Consider the following 24691-nt stretch of genomic DNA (forward strand, 5'->3'; position numbering starts at 1 on the left):
GAAGATCATGCATCTGTCTCCCAGACTCCTGAAGTGCTGCTGCAGGTACAGTAGCAGCTTCTTCAGTCATGAGGGTTCTCCTCATATGATGTGTAACACACACTGTATGCAGCAGTCTCATGGGTAGAACCTACTCGCAAAATCAGGCCCGTGTCCTAGATACCAAGTGACGCATACTCCCCTTAGCACCCAAGAGGGGCCACTTAATCAGGTTATGCTGTGAGTTCAGCCACCCCATCACAAGGAGGAGAGAGCAGAGCAGGACGCTCACACTGTACGTGCCCATCGGTCTGGCTGGGACTGCTGTGAAAACTGATTGATCTTATAACTTCTGACCAATTATGGACTTATATCCAATTTTGAGTTAATAAATGACAGTTCAAAATATAAATTAAAATAAAGAAGTTCAACAACAATAAAGATACAGTCATTTGAAAGGCTGTGTCCATGTGTAATAGGGGAAATATTGAGATGGGTGTAATAATGTGTAATGTGGGTGAGGTACCAATGTAATTAGGGTGTATTAGCAGTGTAATTAGGGTGTAACATTGGTGTCCCATTGGTGTAATGTATGTCAAATAACAGTGTAATTTGGGCGCAAAAATAATGTAACATGGGTATAGTAAGGGTTTAATACATGGGTAATTATGTTGTAATAGGGTTTAATAGTTGTGTATCAATATGTAATATAGGAGTGATATTGGAAATACCAATCAATTAGCCCATTTAAGGGTTTTACAAACTCTAGGAGTGAGAGAATGAACTCTTTGAAACTTTGCAGACACCAGCGTGAGATGTAATGTATCCACATTCTGTCTCTGCCTGAGCTTTAGCAGCCAATCACGTCTCCTGTCAGTATGAGGAAAGCATCCGTGTAGCGTTATGACGCTGATGAGTCAGCGCTGTGGTGCTGTGTCATATGCTTCTCATCTGAAGAATGTGTGTGTCGCTATTTGTGTTTATGGTGGAGTGTTTGGTTAACGTAATAAAATGTTAATTTACCGCGGTTACCTGGAGTTCCCGCGACTCTTCCTCTGCGGCAGAGGCGTGATATGACAAGACCTGAAACATACACACATTTAAAAAAGGGACAGTAAATGCATCGGTATATATCAACTCCTCTGTAGGAAACACCCGCACACCGCACATAAAGCCAGCTCCTGACAATTGGCTTTGCTTTGTGGTGTCATCAGCATTTGCCCAATAGAAAGAGGGTTAGCCTTGCTCTATGGGGCTCGGACAATCATAGACAAAAATAACTACATGGAGCCGCCCCCCCACTTTCAGCATCCGGTACTGGCAGCCTGGTTTTAGGGATGTGGAATGCTGTAGAATGATGTGGGGAATGATCCAGAGCTGGGAGACAAAGCCATACCAACTACATATAATTGGGCTTTGCTCGTTGTCTGTAGTTGCGTGTTGCAAGTGGTTGGTGGGAGGCTGGAGAACCCAATCACCTGAAAGTCTGAGGGTGGGAGTTTTGTAGGGCATTTAGCGCCTAAAGAAGAAACAAAACAGAGAATGTCTCTAAAAATAAAACTGCTGCTTCAGCTCCAGGAAGTGAATCTCACGCAGGGGAAATGATCCAATGTGCAGCAAGAATGTCGTTTTGGTGCATTTATTTTCAGTGATCCAGTGTCAGACAGCACGATGGTTTCAGAGTAGTCTTGATCTGTGTTTTCCCTGCTTAAAAAACATTTGCTCCTTTAGAATATATTCATATCAAATCACCCAGTGTACAGCACCATCGTCAAAACAAAAGCATTTACTGACATTAACTATAGATAATTACAATAAATAATGATTAATTTAACATAAATAAAGAGTTGGAAAATAAACATTTCATTGCTAAATAACATTAACCAATGTATGGCTCCAACAGGGGGTTCTGCTCTGAGCCGTCCTGTCTGGATAAAGCCAGTTTCCGTATTCCAGACTCAATGGATGTTGACACCGAGGTACTGTGGTTAAGTTTCATGATTATCTCCACTTTTATGCTACTTTGTACTTTTACTCCACTACATTTATTTAATAGCTTTAGTAACTTTACAGATCAATGATGTGAAATATAACCAACCCTTAAATCAGACTTTAGTTCCACATGGAGTAAATTCAGCAGCTACCCTGCAGTACATAATTGTTACCGTTACCAGCTGTGATAAACATGTAAATGAATCAACATTTGTAATCAAAATATATAATATAAGTTATTCTGAAATCCGCAGAGTGAGTACTTTTACCTAAGTTTACTTCTGAGTACTCCTTCCTCCTCAGGAGAGGAGGCTCTGTCTCAAGCCTGCGTCAGCTGCAGCTGAGCGAGCCCTGGCACCCTCCAGCTGACAGCTCCACTGAGAACACACTCTGTAATGGGGTTCTCTTTCATCATGTACAGAGACCAAGTAGTGTTGGTGTTGATAAAGAAATAAAAATGAATCCCTTTGATTATGCTGTTTCTTTTTCAGGTCTTACTTTTCCTGTGGTAGCAATGGTTGGTAGCCAATCTGATAAAAACATCTACAAAAACTATAAATAGTTATTTGTGCAGCTCTAAAAATAAACATACCCATCTTTGAGGTTTAGTTCTGAAAGCTAGAGAAAGAGATTGTTGTGCTTCAGCAGTCCCTAGTCTGGGCTTTGTTGAATAGATCAGTAGCCTCTCCCTAAATAATGACAAATCAACTTATTTGCTGGGTTTGGTCTGTACTCTACTGAAATTCATCTTACTCAATCTAAAAGATTACCGCAAGGACCCATCACTGTTTAAATGTGTGTGTGTGTGTGTGTGTGTGTGTGTGTGTGTGTGTGTGTGTGTGTGTGTGTGTGTGTGTGTGTGTGTGTGTGTGTGTGTGTGTGTGTGTGTGCGTGTGCGTGTGTGTATGTGTGTGTGTCTGACCTCCAGAGTGACCTGCTGCTTGGCCCTGGCTCTCTCCACTGTCTCGTACATCTGTGTGTTCTGGATACCCAGACCACAGAAGATGGCGAAGGCCTCCAGGAACTGCTCATCGTTCCTGTTGAAGGCCTTCACACTGCCGGAAGCTTCATCCATCTTGTTCACCAGCTGACAGACACCTACATACCACACACACACAGAGACATTGAGGTCATGTTTTTGACATGGAAGCTTCAGCACACATTCAAGTGCTGCCGTGAGAAAAAAAGCACGTTTCCTTTTGGGAGCCTGTTGACTGGAGATATCCCTCCATCCTTTTTGTCCAAGTGGATGTTTGTGCCAATTTTTAAAGTAGCCGAAACTTTTCCCTTTAAACATTTTAAACATTAGCCAACTCATAAAGTCCTGTTGTGAACCCGGTTGAGTACACCAAATGTTTGATCATAAAAATGTATAGTAGGGTCCCCAGCACATAGAAACTGCCGGATGCTAACCTGCATATGTTGGGCAACTTGCACAATTAGCATTTGTTGTGTTTACTAGCATGAATTACCATTACAGCTTATTTAGACAACAATTTAAAACTGGCTTGGCCGATTTGAACAATTTTGGGGGTTATTGAGGAGACTATTTCTGACAGTTTTAGGGATCAAAACTTGCAGTTTTAACTGGAAAATGCCAATATTTGTACTCTCTATGGGCTGATTTTGATTAATTTTGTGTCAATTTAAAAATATTCAGAGGACACTGGATCATTTTGATTGGACAGATTGCCTACTTATTTGAAAGAAATGCTCCACAGTAAAGATAATCCTTTTCATCTGCTCTCTATATCCAATGATGGCAACACTACTCATGGGAGTCAAAATCAGCCCACAGAGGCTACAAATATTGCCACCTTAATGTCACTGACTGTAAAAGCCTATGACCAACGGACAAAACTAAAAAAGCACCATGGGATTGTATTTTATTCTTTTAAACTAACAGGGAAACAAAGGAGACGTAGAAACATCGGCAAGAGACGCTGAATGTGTTTAAGGAACACAAAGCACTACATTGGGACTATGGTTCGAATCAGAAAACATCAGTTATCAGCAGTTTAAGAACATATCCTTAATGTATATAATATCATACTTTTATATTGTGTTGCAACATTGTAATGAAACGAGATTAGGTAATCAGGATACCAAAAAAGGTCATTTTAATACCTTAAAGTTAAATACAAAACTAAGTAATTAGGTGACAGTTACATTTGTAAAAAGAGGGATTACTAGCAGGATTACAATGTGTTAAACTGAAGAACCATATCTTACGAGGCACATGCTGCTGCTCTTAATCCATATACTGTGGTAAACTAAAAGAGCGTGTGTGTTAATGTGTGTGTTGTAAAGGATCAGACCTCTTCGCAGTCAGCTGTGCTGTTCTGTAGGATAATACTTTCAGTGTGTATTAAACATAACGGAGCATTTTCTGTCAGCTCAGATCTTATATCTTCTTTTTAAACTGTAGTATGTGCTCATGTGTTTCAGGCTGCTGCTTTTCCTATAAATGAAAGCATTTTGATCCTAGATATATTGGTTTCTGAGGTTACATTTTCCTGTCGTCTTACATAATACACTTAAGTTATAAACATGTGAATGATATTTATTTTCTCTTGTATTTAGTTCAATTGCATTGATATTAGGTAATCCAAAACAAACGGAAAGTAACCAGGTTACATTAATTAGGTAACTGATTACATCTGTTTACAGGTCACTAGTACTTCATCACAGATACCCTCTGAACACAAGGCAAAGCCAGGAGCTGTTGGTGCTATCTTGAAAATCAGGATCAGCAGTTATAAGATATGCCTTATACGGGCGCAGAACAGAATATTGCATATCCAATGTCCAAAATTAATTCATGAAGCAAAAAGACCGGTAGATTTCTCTGTTTGATCTTGCTCGTCTCCAGGACTCTTAAAGGTTTGGAGGACAGGCTGAGGACCGGCTCTGTTTGATCACCGAGGACATCATGTGTCATCTTCACAGCCAACTGATGGAGCTGCTATCGGCTTATTATGCTGATCATAGTTAAAGTGATGGCTGGAGTGGCAAGACTCTTCAATATTTATAATAAAAGTGGTAATGCTATGCTGCTAAATGTGATCCCAGGCCATGATTTAAGACTGCTGATGTACCTAACTGCCGGGGGCGATAATCAACACTGCCCTGAAAAACTAGACTCTACATTTAACCTATACATGTGTTAACTAGTTTATAAGGCTAACACTAGCCTTCACAGAAATAAAATACACTGTAAAGAAACATTTCAAGACACATTTCAAAATATGTTTGCATGGACAACCTTAGATGGTGGTATCATGACCAAATGATTTGAAGGTCTGTATGAACATCTTTAGGTGGAAGAAAATGAAATTAAAAACCTGTTTACCTGTGGTGGATTGTTGTGTTGTGTTTTTGGTTTCATGTTTCTTTAAGTATTTGGAAGCAGCTGTGACCGACAGACGATATTCTTCTCCCTGCTCCTTTCTCTCATGGGCTACAAAAACTGCATAAATTGTATATGTTTTGTTTTATAATAGTTGCCATGAATGGAATAAACTCTTTCAGTCATCTTTTAAATGAGTGCATCCTGAAATATTGGTGACAGATCCATGCTGGTTTTTTCTCGTACTTACTGCAGCGAAGCTAAAACAATCAGGTGATTTAAGAGCAGGCGGATAGAGAGAGAGAGATCCCACCTATGACTTTGTCCTTCTTGCCGTTCCTGATGGGGGTGCAGAGCAGACTCTTGATCTGGTTGCTGCTGTGATCTGGATCTTCCCTCTGTCAGAGCACAACAGGGAGAATTACTCACGTGAAGAAAAGGAAAATAAAAGGAGAAAAGCAAAGAAATCATTTACTGACTGTCCAAGGGAAGCGCTGGTCCTTGGTTACGTCTGCAATGTTGAGAGGCTGCATGGTGTTTTTAACACACTGCGCGTACATGTAGTTAATCTGACTGACATCACAGTCCCTGAGGAGACACAACAAAACAGCTTCATAAGCAGCCACCAAACACCAGGCTCACAGGGACTCAACTTCAGATCCCACAGGACCAGATGATCCGGACTGTTCACTGCTGGAACACACACTGGCACACTGAAACACACATTGAAACACACACTGAACACTGGCACACACTGGCAAATTAAAAGTAGCATACATAAGCAGCCAGTGCCAGCGGTTTCATAGCGCTAAATCTGACTTGTTTTGCATTAGTAGGGAAGAGTGGGGTAAGATGAGCCAGTGGGTAAGTCGGCCCACCCCCTTTTATCTAGGGAAGTGAGCACATTTTCCCCATCATTTCTATTTGGCTGTGATGAAGAGAAGCACCTGGTAAAGTGGCTCATGTGTTTTTTTCTTTTCAATAAACCATGTCCTGCTTGTTAAAGTACATTTCCAACATGTCAGGTATAGTTACTGTTCTGTCAAAGCAAAATGTCTGAAAATATGTATCATACATGTTGGTTATTTACCATGTTGTATGTATGGGCATGTGAATCCCAAAGATTACTGAGCCAGTGGTTCAACTCAACCCCTCATGAGACACTGAAGTTAAGCGTCTGTAGAATAAAATGGTACTTCAGTGTGGTTTTACACAACTGATTTGTTTTTTAGGTTTTAGACATTGTTGAAAAGCCATCATGCCAGGAAAGTCCAAGAGAAAAACTGAGGAGATGGAAAGAGCAGCCACTGATGGCAAGGGAGAAATCCTTCAGAGCAGTGGCAAGAGACAGAAGTATGGACAGGTGAACCCTGCGTAGAGACATAAAGAGGAAGGGGGACAGGAAGTGGAAACAGTACAGTGGAACAGCAGAGGCAGAGAGGGTCTTTCACTCAGTAGAGAGAAGGAGGTTCAGACCAGATAAAAAAACTGCTGATCAGTTCCATGGCCTTACTCCAGAGAAATTCTGTCAACTGGCTTTGAATTACAGGCAGAACAAGACCAGGACATAGCAGAGTTAGTCTCAAAGGGAAATACAGCAGAATTTTGGATTTGACAATGAATAAAGCTGATAGCCCAAAAAACCATAGGTCTCTCTGTGTTATGATGTTTACTTTGGAGCGGCTGCTGAAATTAGTGTGTCACCCAGTTGACAATTTAAGGGTGGGGTGCCATTCAAATAATCAAAATGCACCATGGACATTGCTTGTATTCAACCATGCAAATAGAAAGAAGTTCATGGCTGGTAGTATGTTTGACGGAAGTAACACAATGGCACAAGATGTATTTCAGAGACACACAAAGATGGATTTGACCCTTTTGTCACACAGCTTTGCCCAGCAGCTCTTTGGAAACAATAAAGCAGCACACTAATCCAAACGTTAACATGCTTCCTAAAGCTCCAGGCACTGAATCATAAAACATCTGCTGGATATCAGGATCACCGCAGCCTCAGGTCTGAGAGCCGTCAGCGGTTAACGGGCTGTTTGTTATCTTTAGGAGCTCCAAGTTCAACCACACAGTCAGCTGTAATACTGAGGATAAATGATGGAGCATGGATATATAAACACACCATGAGGTTCAGGCAAAAGCCAGAGGACTTTGGCTGTAGTGCTGCAGCGAGATGGTGTGTGTGTGTGTGTGTGTGTGTGTGTGTGTGTGTGTGTGTGTGTGTGTGTGTGTGTGTGTGTGTGTGTGTGTGTGTGTGTGTGGGTGTGTGTGGGTGTGTCTTGGTGGCAGAAAGAACAACACATGTAAAATGAGCTGGGTCTTTGTTAGGAAAAAGTGAAAGGAGCAACACACTGAAACTGGACTTTAGTTAAAGTACTGTCACCTTGTCAGGCTATAAACTAAATTTTGGAAAGAGTGAGTTATTCGCAATCAACAACTTAGTAGGTAAATTGCCAAATCATGTAGCCCCTTTTAAATGGGTAGACCAAGGCTTCAAATATTTGGGTATTTTTATCACTTGGACCTTGGCAAACACTTTCAATAGCAATTGTGTCCCTTTGCTTGAAAAAGTTGAGGAAGACTTCAACCGATGGTCTACTCTGCCCCTCTCCTTAGCTGGCAGGGTTAACCTAATCAAAATGACCATTCTCCCAATGTTTCTTTGCCTATTTCAACAAATCCCTGTACTTATTTCAAATAAGTTTTTTGCCAAAGTAGATAAATCAATCTCACATTTTCTTTGGGGCAATAAACCAGTGCGTATGCGGAAAAATACATTGCAGATCCCTAAACGGTCTGGGGGGCTGGCCCTCCCCAATTTTCTACATTACTACTGGGCAGCTAACATTCAAAAACTCCTATACTGGACAGTCGAAGCCCCTGCCAATCAGCCGGCTTGGGTCCAAGTAGAATTTTCTTCCACTAAGACCTCATTACGGTCATGGTTATGCTCCCAGCTTCCAGTGTCATCTACTGCTTTAGCGTTAACCCTGTAGTCATTCAGTCGTTCAAAATATGGATGCAATTCAGAAAGCATTTTAGCCTGCAATGTTCCTCTATACATGCCCCAGTATCCCACAATCATATTTCAATTCGATTGAACATTATGTTTTTTATTTAAACTTGACATTATTGCTTTCAACTAACCTAATACATCTGGAGAAATCTGTTGACATATTCCATTTATTTAAAGTCAACCTTTCAGTTGGTGGAATGTGAGTGAAGTTATTTCATTGGGAAATATCTCACTTTTACTCCATTACATTAATCCAACAAATTTGAATAATAATTGATTAATAAAGTCATTCTAATCTTATCTTATACCGCAACAATATTTTTTTAATTGTATTTCTAAGGTAAAGCATATGAGTATGGGCTCAGATCAGTCTCGAAATAAATAAATACACACAGAAGGATTCACAAATGTCATTTTTTCTACGCTGCTGTGGACAATAATTTGCACTATGTACATTTCTTAATTGACTGTATTTTTATTTATGCCCTTTCATGTGTGTATATATATTTATGTATACAGCCCCAGAAAAAATGAAGAGACCATTTCAGCACTATCATTTTCTCTTTTATTATGTATAGGTTTGTCTTTGAGTTACAAGCATTTTTTTTGTTTTTTTTTATTGTATTCTATAAAATACTGACATTATTTCTCAGTGTTGGAATTCAGCAGACACTGGAATGTCTGCCATACATGTAGAGATAAAGATTTTAGAAACATTTGGAGTGGTTTCTTCATTTTTTCCAGAGATATATATAAGTTGTGTGTATAGGAGTGCCATTGAACCACGCCCAGTGCTGACCGCATCATGCCGAATAAAGAGAAAGTAACATCACGTCTTCTCTAGCTTGGGGAAAAACGAGATGCGTTGTTGTCCATTTATTCATGTTGAGACACTGTCTTTTTTAAAGTGACTGATAGGATACAAATCGACATGCTGCACAGTATAATGACCCAAACCAGAATCCACATTTCCTCTCCCTCTCGCTGTGATTGGCTTAAATGAGACCACAGATCTGGGCATCACTGTGAACCATGACAGCTCTACGTTGGCTCTCAACTCAGGGCCACGATCATACTCTAGTTCCATAAAAGAAGTCCTACTTTTTCAATTTGAAAGCCGGATCAACATGGGTTCAGCTCCTCTGAACATCCTGCTACAGCCAATCTCACACCGTATGGTAAAGGCCTGGGGTAATGTCACTATAAAAAGCCGCCTGTGGTTCCAGCCAGTCCAAGCTAACATCCTGCATTCATCCCCCATACAGCGTCAGCCCAGTGGGAGCTGCTCGGTTTTGCCAAAAATGTCATTCCTCTCAAAGGCTACACAGCACAGCAAACGCTGCTGCATTAAAAGGTTGGAGACAGCCTGAGAGCAATGTTAAGAAAACGTTAAGGGATAATGAGATGAGATGAGACATCTGGTTTGTGTCCTCGCTGACAGCGTTGGGGATTTCTCACAACTGCTTATTTTCCCTTTCTTCAGCCTGGCCTGAACACTGAGTTTAAACACAATCAAACTGTGTGCATTTCAATTCAGGAAGCTCACATGGTCAGACCAGTCTATTTGTTTTAACAATAAAAAGGGTCTCAATCTGTGTTATTGACCGTGTGTCTCTTTGCCATATCTCTTCTGGAGGCAGGTACTGTAATACTGCCAACATAGATTCAATACAAACTGATTGTATGTTTCCCTGGTATCAGTACAGCACCAGCCTGTCAGTATTAATTATATAATATATATTAAAATGGTTCTTTCTAGTCTTTAAAGGTTGTTTCCTTCTGGAATGTGATTAAAGGGTAACACATTTTATTGTTTATTAATCCCATTTAAAGATGTGAGTCCCCTCCCCTCTAATATCATTACCTGATAAACACTACATTTAAAAAAACCCCTCAACTTTAGATATATTTTAGCTTTAAGGGGCTAATTTGTAAATGTATTTATTATTATTATTATTATTTAAAATAGTTAGAGTTTGTCTGTCTGTATATGGGTTAGGGTTAGTGCTCCATGATACATTATTACAATCACATTTCATAGAAATTTCATTTATTGATGTGTGAATTTAACAATTCAGGCCATACATTATTTATATTATTTTTAAAAATTAATGAAAATAGAGTTTTAGTGAAACCTCCACATTTGTATTCTTATCAGAGAAGCTTGTTATTGAGAAACGTTGAAACACTAAACACTAAAATGCAGTTTGTTCTTGCTTTTATCAAATTAGGTGGAGAGGTTTTTCACACACCTCTCGTGTTATTCATACCGTCATTTAAATTTTACAATTATCATAACATGATTCCATACTGTAGCATTTCTGTGATCCCATGAAGCACGCTGATGAAGCGCAGCTCCATGCGTTCACAGTATACATCCTAACTTTACACACATGCACACACACAGTTCAGCTATGTTGTTTGGACTGAGATTGAGATTGACTTTCTGATGCTGCGTAGCAACTGGGGAGGCCAGACCACCCTGAAGATGGGGGCGGGGTGGAGGGATTTCTATCTCATTGCATCTTAAATCAGATTATATCTGATTCCTCTGGCCTGGAGCAGCAGTTGTTGCAGGAAGCTCTGCAGCTGTAGCATTTCAACCCATTTTCTTCTTGTGACCTAGTACAGGATTCTGCCTGTAGATGGTTTAATCATTTGGCTGCTCCGACTAGCTGCTTTATATCTCTTTATTTGTTTTGAGGCTGTTAATTCTAGTGTACAGACTGTGTTCACCATACTGGTTCTGCGTGGCAGTCAGTTTTCCTTCTCACAGTAAATATCATTACCATACCAAGTGACTGATTGGACACAAAGCGAGTCTTAGTACTGCCTAAAGCTTGCCTCTCCTTTTGTGACAATAAATAAATCCTTATGCAAAGGCCTCTCAGGGTGAGGAAACCTTTTTTAGGCTAAAGGACAGAGCTAATAACCTGTGGAAACAGCTGGAGTACTGAAGGTCAATCTGGGGGGACCTTTAATTCAATTTTATTTGAGGGCGATCAGCTTACCTCTTGGGGGGGTCCAGGACTTCACCCAGCTCCTCATATTCCATGTGAAAGACACTGGAGAAGGAGTTCTGCAAAAAGAATAAAATATGTTTATTTGTCTGAAATTGTACAAACTAAATGATGTGGTGAGGACCTGTGGGGGCGTGCCTTGGCGTAAAGCCATTAGATCTCATAAATACAGCATATACAGTCTTGGTTTAGTCTAGAGTCTCACCTCTGGCTTTCAGCGTGTGTATTTCCTGGCAGATCAACTTCCTCATTCCCTCCAATTAAGCAATTACAGCTAAACCAAACATCCAACTACTGCGGTTAAAGCAGCGCCCACTGCCTACATAACAACTCCATGGATAAAATAAGGGTTGTTGATCTATTACCCATCAAGCCTTGCCAGAAGGAGAGGTTATTTCGACATTCCAATACTCCTCCTGCTTCTCCCTACCTTATAGGGACTTGTTTTTTTCTCAATCTGCACTCAGAAACCCTCGCAAACGATCCTTTTTCCATTTCTCCGAGGTGGGGACAGGATGTTAAAGATGGATAAGGCTTCTTGGTTTGGAAAAATGTGCCCCCCTACCCTTGCACACACACACACAGACACACACACACACACACACACACACACACACACACACACACACACACACACACACACACACACACACACACACACACACACACACACACACACACACACCTTCCCTCCATGGCATTTGTCCTCAGAGCTGTATCTGGGTGAGGGTCATAAAGTTGCTTTAAACAGAAAAAGGATCTAGCAATGTTATGACATTTATTGGGGTCTCTGGCATTCATGAAATTTTATAACAGGATGAAACAGGATAATGGATTCTTTTCCTGCAAGTAGGAATATTGAAATAAATCAGGCTTGTCGTCTTATATTCTTAAGAAGCATTTGTCACGGCTATATGCATATTAAAAAAGGACAATAACATGGTTCCTTAGGCATGTCCATGAGGGTTCTGTCACATGCAACATTTTGAAACAGTGGCAGACACATCAATCTCGTGCCATCTGCTCATGTTATATCATGGACCACCAGACATGTTTTCATTCCATACATCACTAGAGCTGAGATTGAAAATGAAAACACGAACTCTGAGAGAGCATCCCTAAAACTGACAGCATTGGATTGCCAGGGCATTCATACAGACGGGCCCCAAGGGATGAATGCAAATGACTTTTTGTGATTCACTGACTTTTCTTCTAGCACCTAAAGCAGGTCGAAACATTTGTATTAAAGTATCTTAGTCATCTAATAAATGATTTGATATTCAGTGTTTCCAGAGAATATACTGGCTTTGTGATCCCCTGACGTGCGTTACATTTGTTCAAAGATTTTGGACATTTATTGCCCAAAGAATGAGATTCATAACTCTCCCATCATGATGTCAAAATATTGATTTTCTAAATATAAAAATAATATTCTAATAGAATTAACCTTAACTGTACTGGTTTTTAGCACTAACTAGCATACCGCCACGGAAACAAATGAAGAGACCACTTCAGCATTATCATTTTCTCTTATTTTATTATTTATAGTTTTGTCTTATATATAATATAATTATTATTATTATTATTATTATTATTGTTTTCTATAAACTACTGACAATGTTTCTCTGTGCTGGAATTCAACAGACACTGAAATGGCTGCCATACATGTAGAGATAAAGATTTAAGAAAGATTTGGAGTGGTCTCTTCATTTTTTTAATATTAAAACTGTATGATGTGACCAACACATCCTCACTTCAGTGGAGGCTTCTGATCAGCAGAGTGGGTACCTCTGCTGCAACTAGCCCAGAAGTATCGGTCTCTCAATATCTAAGTTTTATTTTATAACGTAAATAGTAAAGGACACCATGACTAAGTAAATGCAGTCACCATGATGTCGCCCCAATGCTTTGTGGTCCGCCACTTTGAAGCCTCAGTTTGGCATTTCGGCTGCCACCATCTTGGTTTTGGACATTGTTATATTCTTGTTTTTTGTAACCACAAATTAGCAAAATCCAACCAAACGCTGACTGAGGCATATTTAGACAACCAAACTGGTATTTACTGTATGGTCAAAGTCATACTTTCCAGAACCCTGGAGTTGCCTAACCTCAAATGAAGGTTATGAATCATGGTCGGGTTTGGGTCATTGTATTGTTTAGTTAAGAGTAAATAAAGGGCAGAAGAAGAGTGGCAAACAGTATAATATGAACACACACTCACACACACTGCCCCAACCCTTGCAATGGCAGCCAGACGTCAAACCCTATCTCACATCATCACACACCCAGATCCCAAACACACATTTACACTGGCACAAACCAGCACACTCAGACAGTGTGGATGATGCGTACATCTCAGAAGAACGAAACACCAACTGTGAACACACTGCGTTTCTTTCCCGTCAAACATGTGACACGTGTAACATGTGAAAACATGAAGAGACCACTCCACATGTTTCTTAAATCTTTATCTCTACATGTAGGGCAGCCATTCCAGTGTCTGTTGAATTCCAACACAGAGAAATGTTGTCAGTAGTTTATAGAATACAATACAAATTTTTAAAAAACATTCAACTCAAAGACAAACCTATAAATAATAAAACAAGAGACAATGATAATGCTGAAGTGGTCTCTTCATTTTTTCCGCGGCTGTAACTACATACACACGCATGCACGAGCAGAACCCAATATGACCTCATGCAAACATGCTTATGCAATAAATATGCCTATGCACATACAGCCCAATATAACTCAAACAAAAGCAAACAAAAGCATCCCAATATGCACACACACACACACACACACACACACACACACACACACACACACACACACACACACACACACACACACACACAGACAAACAGACATACACACACACACACACACACACACACACACACACACACACACACACACACACACACACACACACACACACACACACACACACACACACACACACACACACACTGTGCCACACTCTGCAGTAAAGTAAAGTGAGCCAACGCAGGCCAGCGTTTTGGTAAGCTCTCGTGTTATTGTTGGTAAAGGTGAGTGTAAAGAGCTGCAGTGTCATTGATTAGACTTCCTACAGGAAAGCTCCTTTCCTAGGGAAAAGTTATGTTCAAATCCCAAGTGGGTCCTGCTTGAGAAACTGCAGACATGTAACGCTGACACCTGTATACAGAGGGACGTCTGGCAGATAAGGCCAGTAAAAAATCTCTAATCTTAGAGTAAATGTTTAGTAAGGAAAGACAGAGAAGAGAGACAAAGGGGAGGGATATAAAATAGAGGGAGACAGCTGGTCTGGCAACTCTGAGGTCATGGGAGGGACAAACACACACACGCACACTGTGTAATGAAGTGTACGGTAACAGAATGCATGGAGCTCAGTAAATACCGAACATGAAATAAAACATCTTGTTTTTTAAATTAAAGAGGCAGTTCACAAACCCAAAAATAGCATGAAGGCATTCACCAATACATGTGAGAGGAAACTCATTGTGTTTGTGCCTCTCTGAGCAGTAAACATTACATTTAAAAAAGCCTGTTCATGTGGATGATTCACAGAGGACGCTATCTCACTAGCTTTGGTGAAAACCAGCTGTAGCCCTCCATACACACTCCCCTCCCCATTCAGAAACCAACCAGTACTTCAACGCTACATTATTTCAGAATTTGTGATTTTTCTGTTCGACAGTTTGTTATGTCATGTTTGTCTCAGTTGGTCTAAGCTGTTGGAAGCGGAGAATAAGAAACAGAGAAGGTGAAACGCCTCTGTCATGTGAGCAAATGCAGACCACCACACACACATTGAAGGGTGAATTGGATATGTAGTTGATACTTTCTGAAACCAATATTTGTAATAACTTGACAGTCAGCCATCAGCCAGTGGAATACTAAACTGAGTGCTGTTTGGTCGCTAGTCGGGTTTGGAATGACTGGAAATGTTTATTTGTAACGCCAGAGAAGGTTGACATTTTGTAGCATCAGTGCCTTCAATAACATAGCGTTCCCTAAAAGTGTTTGTAGTAACTACACCGCTACACCACCTGACCTGCCACCTGCATTTTCTTTAGTCTTAAGGATGATGCTTGTGGGTAATTAACATATCGAAACAACGGTTATAATTGGCATGTTGTTATGTGCAAACGTGTTCAGATGGACATATACACACGTCAGCTCAAATGACGCAGTAGACTCAGAGAAACAAAGGGTCTAAAGGTTATTATAAGTCATCCATTCATATTTAAATTTCAAATATTTATTATTTGAAAGAGCATATTTAACACATTGTGGTACAATGATTTGTAAAATTGGTTTGTGGTTGTTTTGACTGATTTTACAATGACTAAGTATAAGGAATTGTCATTTTTGCATGATGATTCAAATTTTGAGAATGATCAGGTATTTTTTAGGAGCATATGTACCAAACCGCAGAATTGCTCCTTAATGGACCCTGGCCCAGTGTGAGAGCAGGTACTTACTCAGGTTTGTCAGGACCCACAAATAGCTGCATGACCCAGAAAGCTCTGAGGGATAAATATTATTTGAAATATATTGCTATGAAGCATCGAACAACATCAGATGTGTTTTTGATTTCCTCTGGTATACTCTGGCATAGAAAGGTGGGAAAGGTCTCGTTGCATTCTTTTAATCACCACCTTCTATACTCATACTTTAACAGGCATACTTGTTAGTATCTTCTCATGTTTGGAAAGAATCAAAAGGCTGCTTCAATAGGTCTGTTGATTTGAGTTTCTGTGCCGATGATTCTTACAAGCCTTGCATCAATCAAGATGTCGGAGAAGTGTAACCAAGCATGTTGATTCCTTCGATGATCTATTGTAGTTTGTTATTTCTATTTGATGTTATTCTTATGTCACATTATTTATTTAGTTTTGTTTATCCTGGGAAGTCCCAAAAATCAAATCAAATGGTAAGACATGAACAACAAATAATCCTGTCTTCTCCCGCTCTGTTTTATTGCATTTAATCAATCAAAAATGTGTGTGTGTGTGTGTGTGTGTGTGTGTGTGTGTGTGTGTGTGTGTGTGTGTGTGTGTGTGTGTGTGTGTGTGTGTGTGTGTGTGTGTGTGTGTGTGTGTGTGTGTGTTTGTGTGTGTGTGTGTGTGTGTGTGTTTGACTGACCATGGAGTCCTCTTCAGCGGTGAACACGGTGCAGGCCTGGGCTTGCATGAAGGACAGGATGGTCCCTGCGATCTTCCTCAGCAGAACCTCCAGACACTGCTGCTCCTCAAAGATCAGACTGGCCAGGTCTAACAGCACCTGCACACACACACACACACACACACACACACATAAAAGAACTCCTCATGCTCAGTGTTGTGTTCACACCTTCAGCGACACACACACTCACACCCACCTGATTGCGTCTGTTCTCCAGCTGAGACGTCTCGTACAGCTGAGCGTTGTGCAGGACGATGCCTGAAAATGCCAGGTAGGCTGAGAAATCCTGGAGAGGAACAGAACAGTATCTGAACACCAGGTATTAAAAACTGAAAATAAAACTACACTAAACAACACTAGACTGTTTCTTTATCAATGAAGAAGGAGAAAGGAAAATGACCAGAAGTGTAGAAAGTACTTGTCCTTAAGTAAAAGTAGAAGTACCAGAGAGTTAAAAGTAAAAGTCCTGGCCAGGCAAGTGCTACTATTTAGGTGGAAAGATGCTGTCCCGCCCACCCACGCTCAGTGGCTAAATGACCTGACCATCAGTGTTGGGGGTAACGAGTTACAAAGTAACGGATTACAGTAACGACATTACTTTTTTGGGTAACGAAGTAAAGTAGGGCATTACACTCAAAATATCGGTAACTACACTACTTTACTAGACTATAGGAACGCAATTTCCTGCGTTACCCAAGCCGTGTTTGCCTATGTGTAAAGTTCTGATCTGTTTAAGTGTTGTGTGCATGCGTGCTGCCTGTGTGTGTGCTGCTTGCTTGGCACGTTGCCATAGCTATCGATTCGAGTGACGTAGCTGCTGGTGCGACAGAAATTCTCATTACTTTCAATTGATAGCTTGAAAGGACAAAAATATTCGAGTGAAATGCACTCTATGCCCAGGCGACAGGTGTCTTTCAACTGCTTCCAACTCAATGAGCAACCTGTCCAAGCATTTGTCACGGCAATACAAAACTTGTGGCTAAAGATCCTGCTCTCCGGTCATCTGAAGGAGTCGATCAGCAGCCGACCCCGCCTAAACAGGCAAAGCTTTTTTCAAGTGTTGGAGCGCAGAAGCAGGTAACACAGAAAGACATTTACAGGCTGGTGGCAGGGTTCATTGTAGGAGACATGCTTCCCCTGTTGACTATTGAATTGCCCAGCTTTAAAAAAATTCTAGATAAAGTAAAGTAATAAGTAGGGAAGTTACTTTTCAAATACAGTAACTAGTAAAGTAATCTCATTACAATTTATATAAGTAACTAGTAATAAGTAACTAATTACTTTTTTTGAGTAACTACCCCAACACTGCTGACCATGTCTTACACTAGAAAAGATCCGCTACTGAGTCTGTGGCTCAATTACTAAGTTCAATAAGGTATGGGGACCATTCCTAAAACACTTGAAGTTTAAGTCATGACGATGGGGTATTACTTCAGACTGTACTGTCTACTATTATTATTATCATTTTGAATATTATTATTGTTATTAACTTCGCCACTTGTGTTTATGTATCTAAAGTCAGATCATTAATCCAAATCTGTAAAGTAACTAAAGCTACAAAATAAATGTAGTGGAGTTAAAGTACACCATTTACCTCTGAACTGTAGTGGAGTAGAAGTACAAAGTAACACAAAATCAAATACTCAAGTAGTATACCTCAAACAAATACCTCAAAATTGTATTTAAGTAGAGTACTTGAGTAAATCTACTTATATTCAGTGTATATCGTAGACATGTTTTTAATGAGGCAGCAAACGTTGAGCTGTCGCTAACCCAACACCTCAGTGAAGAGTAAGATGTCGTTCTCTCATATGTTGTCTACCTTTGAGTATTCACTCATATTGACAGCATGTGGTTGTGTAGTGGAACCAGTGAGCTTCACTAACCCTCTCATCCTGTTCAGTGAAGGCACTGTCCTCCCCACATTTCTTATTGATGGCCTGAGCCACTCCAACTACCTGCGATGCAAAGGATGGAGCAAAAACAAGAGAGTGAAAATCAGAGGAAGAAGGCTGCCAGACATCTGGTCAACATTGATGTAAACAAAGACTTAATGTTTTTTATTGGTAAAGGATGCAATATAATAGTTACATTTGTTTCAATTTGGTCGGAAAACTTTAGCTGTTAAGATTCAGGTTCAAAGAGCGGATTCAGAACCTGCTGGAAGGATTTGAGCTGCCTGCCAAAAAGGCTGAAGGGCACTTAGGCCATTATATTTTTTCCAAAGCCCATTTAAAGTGCAAATAACTGAGTGGGCCCGCAGTGCTCCAGCCCAGGAAAAGAGGATCTACAAAGGACTGCAGCTTTTTTTAGAATAACTTCTTTGCATCTGGTCTACCTAAGGGAACAGATACACCACTCTCCTTCTGGTTTATGGTATATAGTGTATCAGACCTCCTGTAAGTGAGGAACTGTGTGAATACATATGGATGAATTATCATGTATATAGTGTAAATTGATATTTTATTTAATGTGCTATTTTTTGCACACTCCAATTTATTAATAATATACTTCTACATTTTGTGGGCTGTATTTGGCCCTTCATAGTGGATATTTAACAGACAGTCTTCAGATATATATCTTCCACTGTCATTATGTATATATTTTACTTTAAAGTTCTGTTTTTATTTTTCTGCATGATATTTATGTTTATGTCGGTTTATATCATACTCCTTTTCATTTTCAAATTGAGTTCATTGCCTTGTTGACGTGTTGCTGTGACAGAAGAAAATCCCAAATCAGGCTCAATGAAGCATGTCTTATCGTAATAAAACACAAGCTTTAATCCGTGCAGGATGTAGTATGTCTGGTCTCACCTCATCTCTGTGGTTCTTGATGGGGAGGCAAAGGATGCTCTGAGTTTTGTATCCGGTGATCAGGTCCACTTCCGCATTAAACCGGGGGTCCTTGGGAGGCAAATCATAAACATAATTCAATCCCATCTTCAAAGCAAAACAAACATAAGTCTCACCTACATGTTGGGACTGATAATTGCTCTTTTATAATCATATCTGTTCTTCTTAATGCCTTTCACAACAGCTATTGTTGACGTATTTCACTTGAAACATTTAATCATTATAATAACCCGCTGCCCGAAGACTTTTCAAGCTTCCCCTTTTAAATCAAATCAAAACTACAGCCCAATATCACAAAACACGTCTGTCTAAGTGGGCTTTACAGATTAACAAACATGAAAGACAGTGCTAAAGGGAAAATAAAAATTACAAAGTAATAATAAGACAACATAGAATGTGAAAGATAAATAAAATAGATTAGCAACTAAAAGTTGGTCAAAAACAACCAAAATGCAATAAAAACACAAATTGAAAAAAACCCATAAAATGTAGGACAAACATAGGGCAATCTTAACCAGCTGGAACTATAAGGTTTTATTAAAAAGGAAAGTCCAGCACACTCTTAGAGGTTTGGACACTTTCTGCCTCCCTAATAAAAACAAGATGCTGGTTCCAGAGAATGGAAGCTTCTGACTCCTGATCTACTTATTTTAAGAGTAGTTCTCCTAAAAGGGACAGCTTGGCATTTGACAAGTTTAGTGGTAGTGTCTTTATTGAGCCTTTCAAAATCAAATAAACAGGGTCTTGACCGGCTCGTAGCCCATTTAGCTAGCTTGCTACATGTGATACAATCTGCCAGTGACAGTTAGCAGCCAGTCATTTCACAGACCGATGGTCACTGGTTAACACCTGTGGATTGCAGAAATGGACGCCAACACATCAGAAAGTCAGTGGTAAAATTCCCTGCACTCCGCAAATGAAAATGTCTTTGATAGATCCTTAACCCTGATTTGCTCCTGTAGTACAGTATTGCAGTGTTTATAAGCTGCTTTGGATAAACGTCTCAGCTAAATAAGAAGTAATCATTATAAACAGTATGAACCATCCAAAAACAGAAACCCTGACAGGCTGCACAGTTTACCCACCTATGCTAAAACAAAAAGTTATTTTCTGTAGTAGCTGCGTGCACACAGCTGTGTCAACACTATGAAAAGCAACAATTCAACTCTTCTCCAAAACAAAAGGCTCACATGCATAGTTTGTTAGTGCCTCTTTGATGCACAATGGTTGAGTTGAAGAGGGAGGAGTGGCCTCTGAAGGCATGTTAAGGAGCACTGGATGTTTAGAGGACTGTCCCACCCCCCGCTGGCAACTGTTCCACCCTCCAGCTGACTTTTAAACGCAGCTCTGTCTGTACAAACCGTTGTCTTCCAAACTCAAGGGGAGAATTGCAGAGTTAAACACCACACAGGTTTGGTGTGGTATGACACAGCTTTGATTGACAGGCTTGTCATCATTTTTATGTTATTTGCGTAAGAAGAGTTCCTCTGTCTTAATCTGCTTTTGCGGTTGATGCTGTTTGCTCTTGAATGATTATATAAGTGGGAAAAAAAGGAGTTCTATAAGCCCCATCCTGCTCACTTACTGTTGATACACCCGTCAACCGCTGCCTTCTCCAACATGTAGCTTAAAATAAAAAAAGTGTTTCAAACTCCGGGTCATTGCACTGAAAAAAATGCATCTCATTTATTAAAATGTGTTATGCCGACACATTCCACATAACTTTATGAGTTCCGTTGAAAGCAAAACTATTAAGTTAGAATAGGTTGAACTTAATATATTTTTAACACAGTTATGTGAAATTTGTTATCCTAATACATTTGATTAGAGTGAGCGTTCCGGGTTTTTCAGTGGGGTTTGACGCAGAGGAAGACTGTTTGCTGCAATGACAACTCCTCTCATTCAGCCCAATGCACATCCCATCCACATGCAGAACAGTCTGCCAGGCCTTGTTACGGTTGCTAAGAGATGATTATAACTGCTCTACTGGGTAAGGTTAACAAACACTAATTAGTATGTAAATCAGGCCTTTAACTCAAGGCCTCTACAGAATAACCTTTAAGAACACAATTCAAAATACGGTTTCAGATTCTCTATAATCCTAATATGTTCATTTTGTATAAACTAAAAATTGACTGGATGTGTTTGGTGTGGAAGAACTTGACTGGCCCCCACAGAGCCCTGACCTCAATCCCACTGAAACCGTTTGGGATGAACTAGAATGGAGAGCCAGGCCCTCTCATCCATCATCAGGGTCTGACCTCACAAATGCTCTTCTGGATGAATCTTGTAGAAGCCTTCCCAGAACAGTGGAAGCTGTGAACTGGGGCCAACTTCATATTAATGCCTAAGAATTTGGAATGGGATGGCATCAAATCTCCTGTAGGTGTGATGTGTAGCTGTCCCAATACTTTTGTCTATATCGTGTACTTTAAATTCACTGATAACTGTATTTATTCTTTTTATATTCATTCAAAACTCCAACTTACACCTAGTGCACAATCCATTGCCTGTTTCAACACGACTCCCTCTTGAAGTGTTCCCCCAAAGACCGCGGACCCACAGTGCAGGCATTGATGAGGACAATACCTCCCCCATGCTCTCTGTATATTGGTTTGACCAATGCTAGTGCCATATGCTAGTTACAGTGGGCTGAACCAATGTAAACAGGCAGGGGGGGGGAGGGAGGTTGTTTATCATGACACCGCTGGAATCAATATGATCCTGAGCAGACTAATAGGAGGTTACAGATCCAATCAGAGACCTGGGGAGTCCCTCAAACACATTTTGAATGCAGGACTTTTACTGTAACAGAGTATTCCTACACTCTGAGTACTTTTACTCAAGTACAAGATCTGAGTACTTATACTTTTACTCAATTACAAGATCTGAGTACTTCTACTTTTACTCAAGTACAATATCTGAGTACTTCTACTTTACTCAAGTACAAGATCTGAGTACTTCTACTTTTACTCAAGTACAAGATCTGAGTACTTCTACTTTACTCAAGTACAAGATCTGAGTACTTCTACTTTACTCAAGTACAAGATCTGAGTCCTTCTACTTTTACTCAAGTACAAGATCTGAGTACTTCTACTTTTACTCAAGTACAATATCTTAGTACTGCTCTCAGCTCTGATTCTAAGTATATATCTGAGTTTGAGTTTTCTTTTGAGTATATAACATTCAGAAGAGAATGACATATTTCAGACGAGGTCACACAGGTAAACACACACACACACACACACACACACACACACACACACACACACACACACACACACACACACACACACACACACACACATACACATACACACACACACACACACACACACACACACACACACACACACACACACACACACACATACATCATATACACAGATCATCTATGTAACATATGCACACTAACACAATTGTACACGCACAAGGTGAGTAATTGGAAAATACACACAACAAAACCAAAACATGCTCTCACCAGACACACACACACACACACACAAACACACACACACACACACACACACACACACACACACACACACACACACACACACACACACACACACACACACACACACACACACACACACACACACACACACACACACTCACACACTGTTTCTAAACAGATGCCACACTCTGCAGTAAAGTAAAGTGAGCCAATGCAAAAAGCAGGTAGAACATAACATCATCATCATTATGGTCTTGTCGTTGGCAGGCAACCAGGTGAGAGCGCTACCAAATAAGGAATGCACCCAGCAGGAAATCTCCCTTTATCTCTCTCTCTCTCTCTGTCTCTCACAGACACACACATACAGAACACATGAAGTACACACACTTATGTAAGACCTGTCCATGACAGTGAGGCAACATCTGGAATGAGTTTTTGGTGAGCACTGTAACCCGGTCTCACATGATGACCCCAGAACAGAGGCCGATCCTGCCAGATACTGTACAAAGCCCCGCTCAGGTACTAATATAGATTATTTAAACATCCAATGTGCAAATGGATCGTTATGACACAGCCGTCCATGTTCCTTTATATTTTGCTCACTTCTGTTCAATGCTACCTTTTTTAAATTACACATCTTTCCCACTTCAAATTTAACATTACGTTTTCCATTGTCATTTGTAATATTCTTGAAGCAAATGTGTTATATGTTTAAAACTTGCTTCTGATTTTAAAAGCTCTGTTGTTGGAGTTAAACTGGACAATCTGGAGGAGGTGGCTGAGGGGAGGACGAGGAGGAAACTGGACAGTATCCTGGATAACCCCTCCCACCCCCTCCATGCAGAGTTGAAGTTCTTAATTCCGTTTTTTCTCTTAACAGATACTTACCTGTACATCGTTTTATTTTTGTTTTATTATCCTGTGTGAAACTATACGGTCCTGTTTTTCATTCTTATTCTGTTGCTGCTTAAACTACTGAATTTCCCCACAGGGATTAATAAAGGTACATCTTATCTTAACTTAAAACTGATCTTTGTTACAATATCACATTATTCGATTATTTCTTTTAACGAAATGCATTCCCTACAACAAAAGGTAAGTCATATCTCAATAAGAAAGTTACTTAAAGTTAAAAACACATGTTGTTACAAAGATGAAAGGTATTGTTTTAAAAATGAGTTGTGATTAGTATTGAGTAAGAGTTTTAATTGTGTAAAAAGATCCTGATACTTCTTGACACAAGGCATGTACTGTACAGCTTACTGATTCACAGACACACACAGGACAGGAAACCCTTTCTCTTCCACAGAGCTGATTTACATCGGCAAATTCCTACTGTCCAAAGACATTATGTTTGAAATATATTAGTCTACACAATATGCTTTTGATCCTATAAATCTGTAAGCCATCGATTCTAAGCAGTGGTGTTAAGTTACTAAGTACATTTACTCAAGTACTGTACTTAAAAACAATTTGGATGTTCTTGTTACTTCTACTCCACTACAGCTCAGAGGTAAATGGTGTACTTTTACTGCACTACATGTATTTAATCCCTTTATTTACTTTACAGATCTGGATTAATGATGGTAAATATAATCAGCCCTTAAATCAGACTTTAGTTCACCTGGAGTAAATTCAGCAGCTACCCTGCAGTATACAAAGCCATTCAAACTAGCTGCACCTTTACCAGCTCTGAGAACACTTTAATGATCAATAATTATAAAACATATCAGAGATATTATTCTGAAATGGACCAATCAAACAATGACTACTTTTACTGTCGCTACTTTAAGTACATTTAGATGAGAGTACTTTCTACTT

General features: G+C 39.9%; 1 protein-coding gene across 3 annotated transcripts in view; it reads right to left on the reverse strand.

Annotated features, from left to right (window-relative positions):
- Positions 1-24691, reverse strand: part of pde5ab (phosphodiesterase 5A, cGMP-specific, b) — a 68579-nt gene that overhangs the window by 16485 nt on the left and 27403 nt on the right. For 2 of the 3 annotated variants that reach the window (XM_063900273.1, XM_063900271.1), the window contains exons 4-12: positions 19375-19464; positions 18445-18516; positions 16755-16844; positions 16520-16657; positions 11357-11424; positions 5800-5908; positions 5634-5718; positions 2894-3069; positions 1003-1062 (exon numbers count right to left, since the gene is read on the reverse strand). In XM_063900273.1, the coding sequence (XP_063756343.1) occupies positions 1003-1062; positions 2894-3069; positions 5634-5718; positions 5800-5908; positions 11357-11424; positions 16520-16657; positions 16755-16844; positions 18445-18516; positions 19375-19464 (888 nt within the window). The remainder of the gene's footprint in view (positions 1-1002; positions 1063-2893; positions 3070-5633; positions 5719-5799; positions 5909-11356; positions 11425-16519; positions 16658-16754; positions 16845-18444; positions 18517-19374; positions 19465-24691) is intronic. The other variant, XM_063900272.1, reaches the window with a different exon arrangement.

The sequence above is a fragment of the Eleginops maclovinus genome, chromosome 14 (assembly GCF_036324505.1).
Source record: "Eleginops maclovinus isolate JMC-PN-2008 ecotype Puerto Natales chromosome 14, JC_Emac_rtc_rv5, whole genome shotgun sequence".
NCBI classification, from domain to species: Eukaryota; Metazoa; Chordata; class Actinopteri; order Perciformes; family Eleginopidae; genus Eleginops; species Eleginops maclovinus.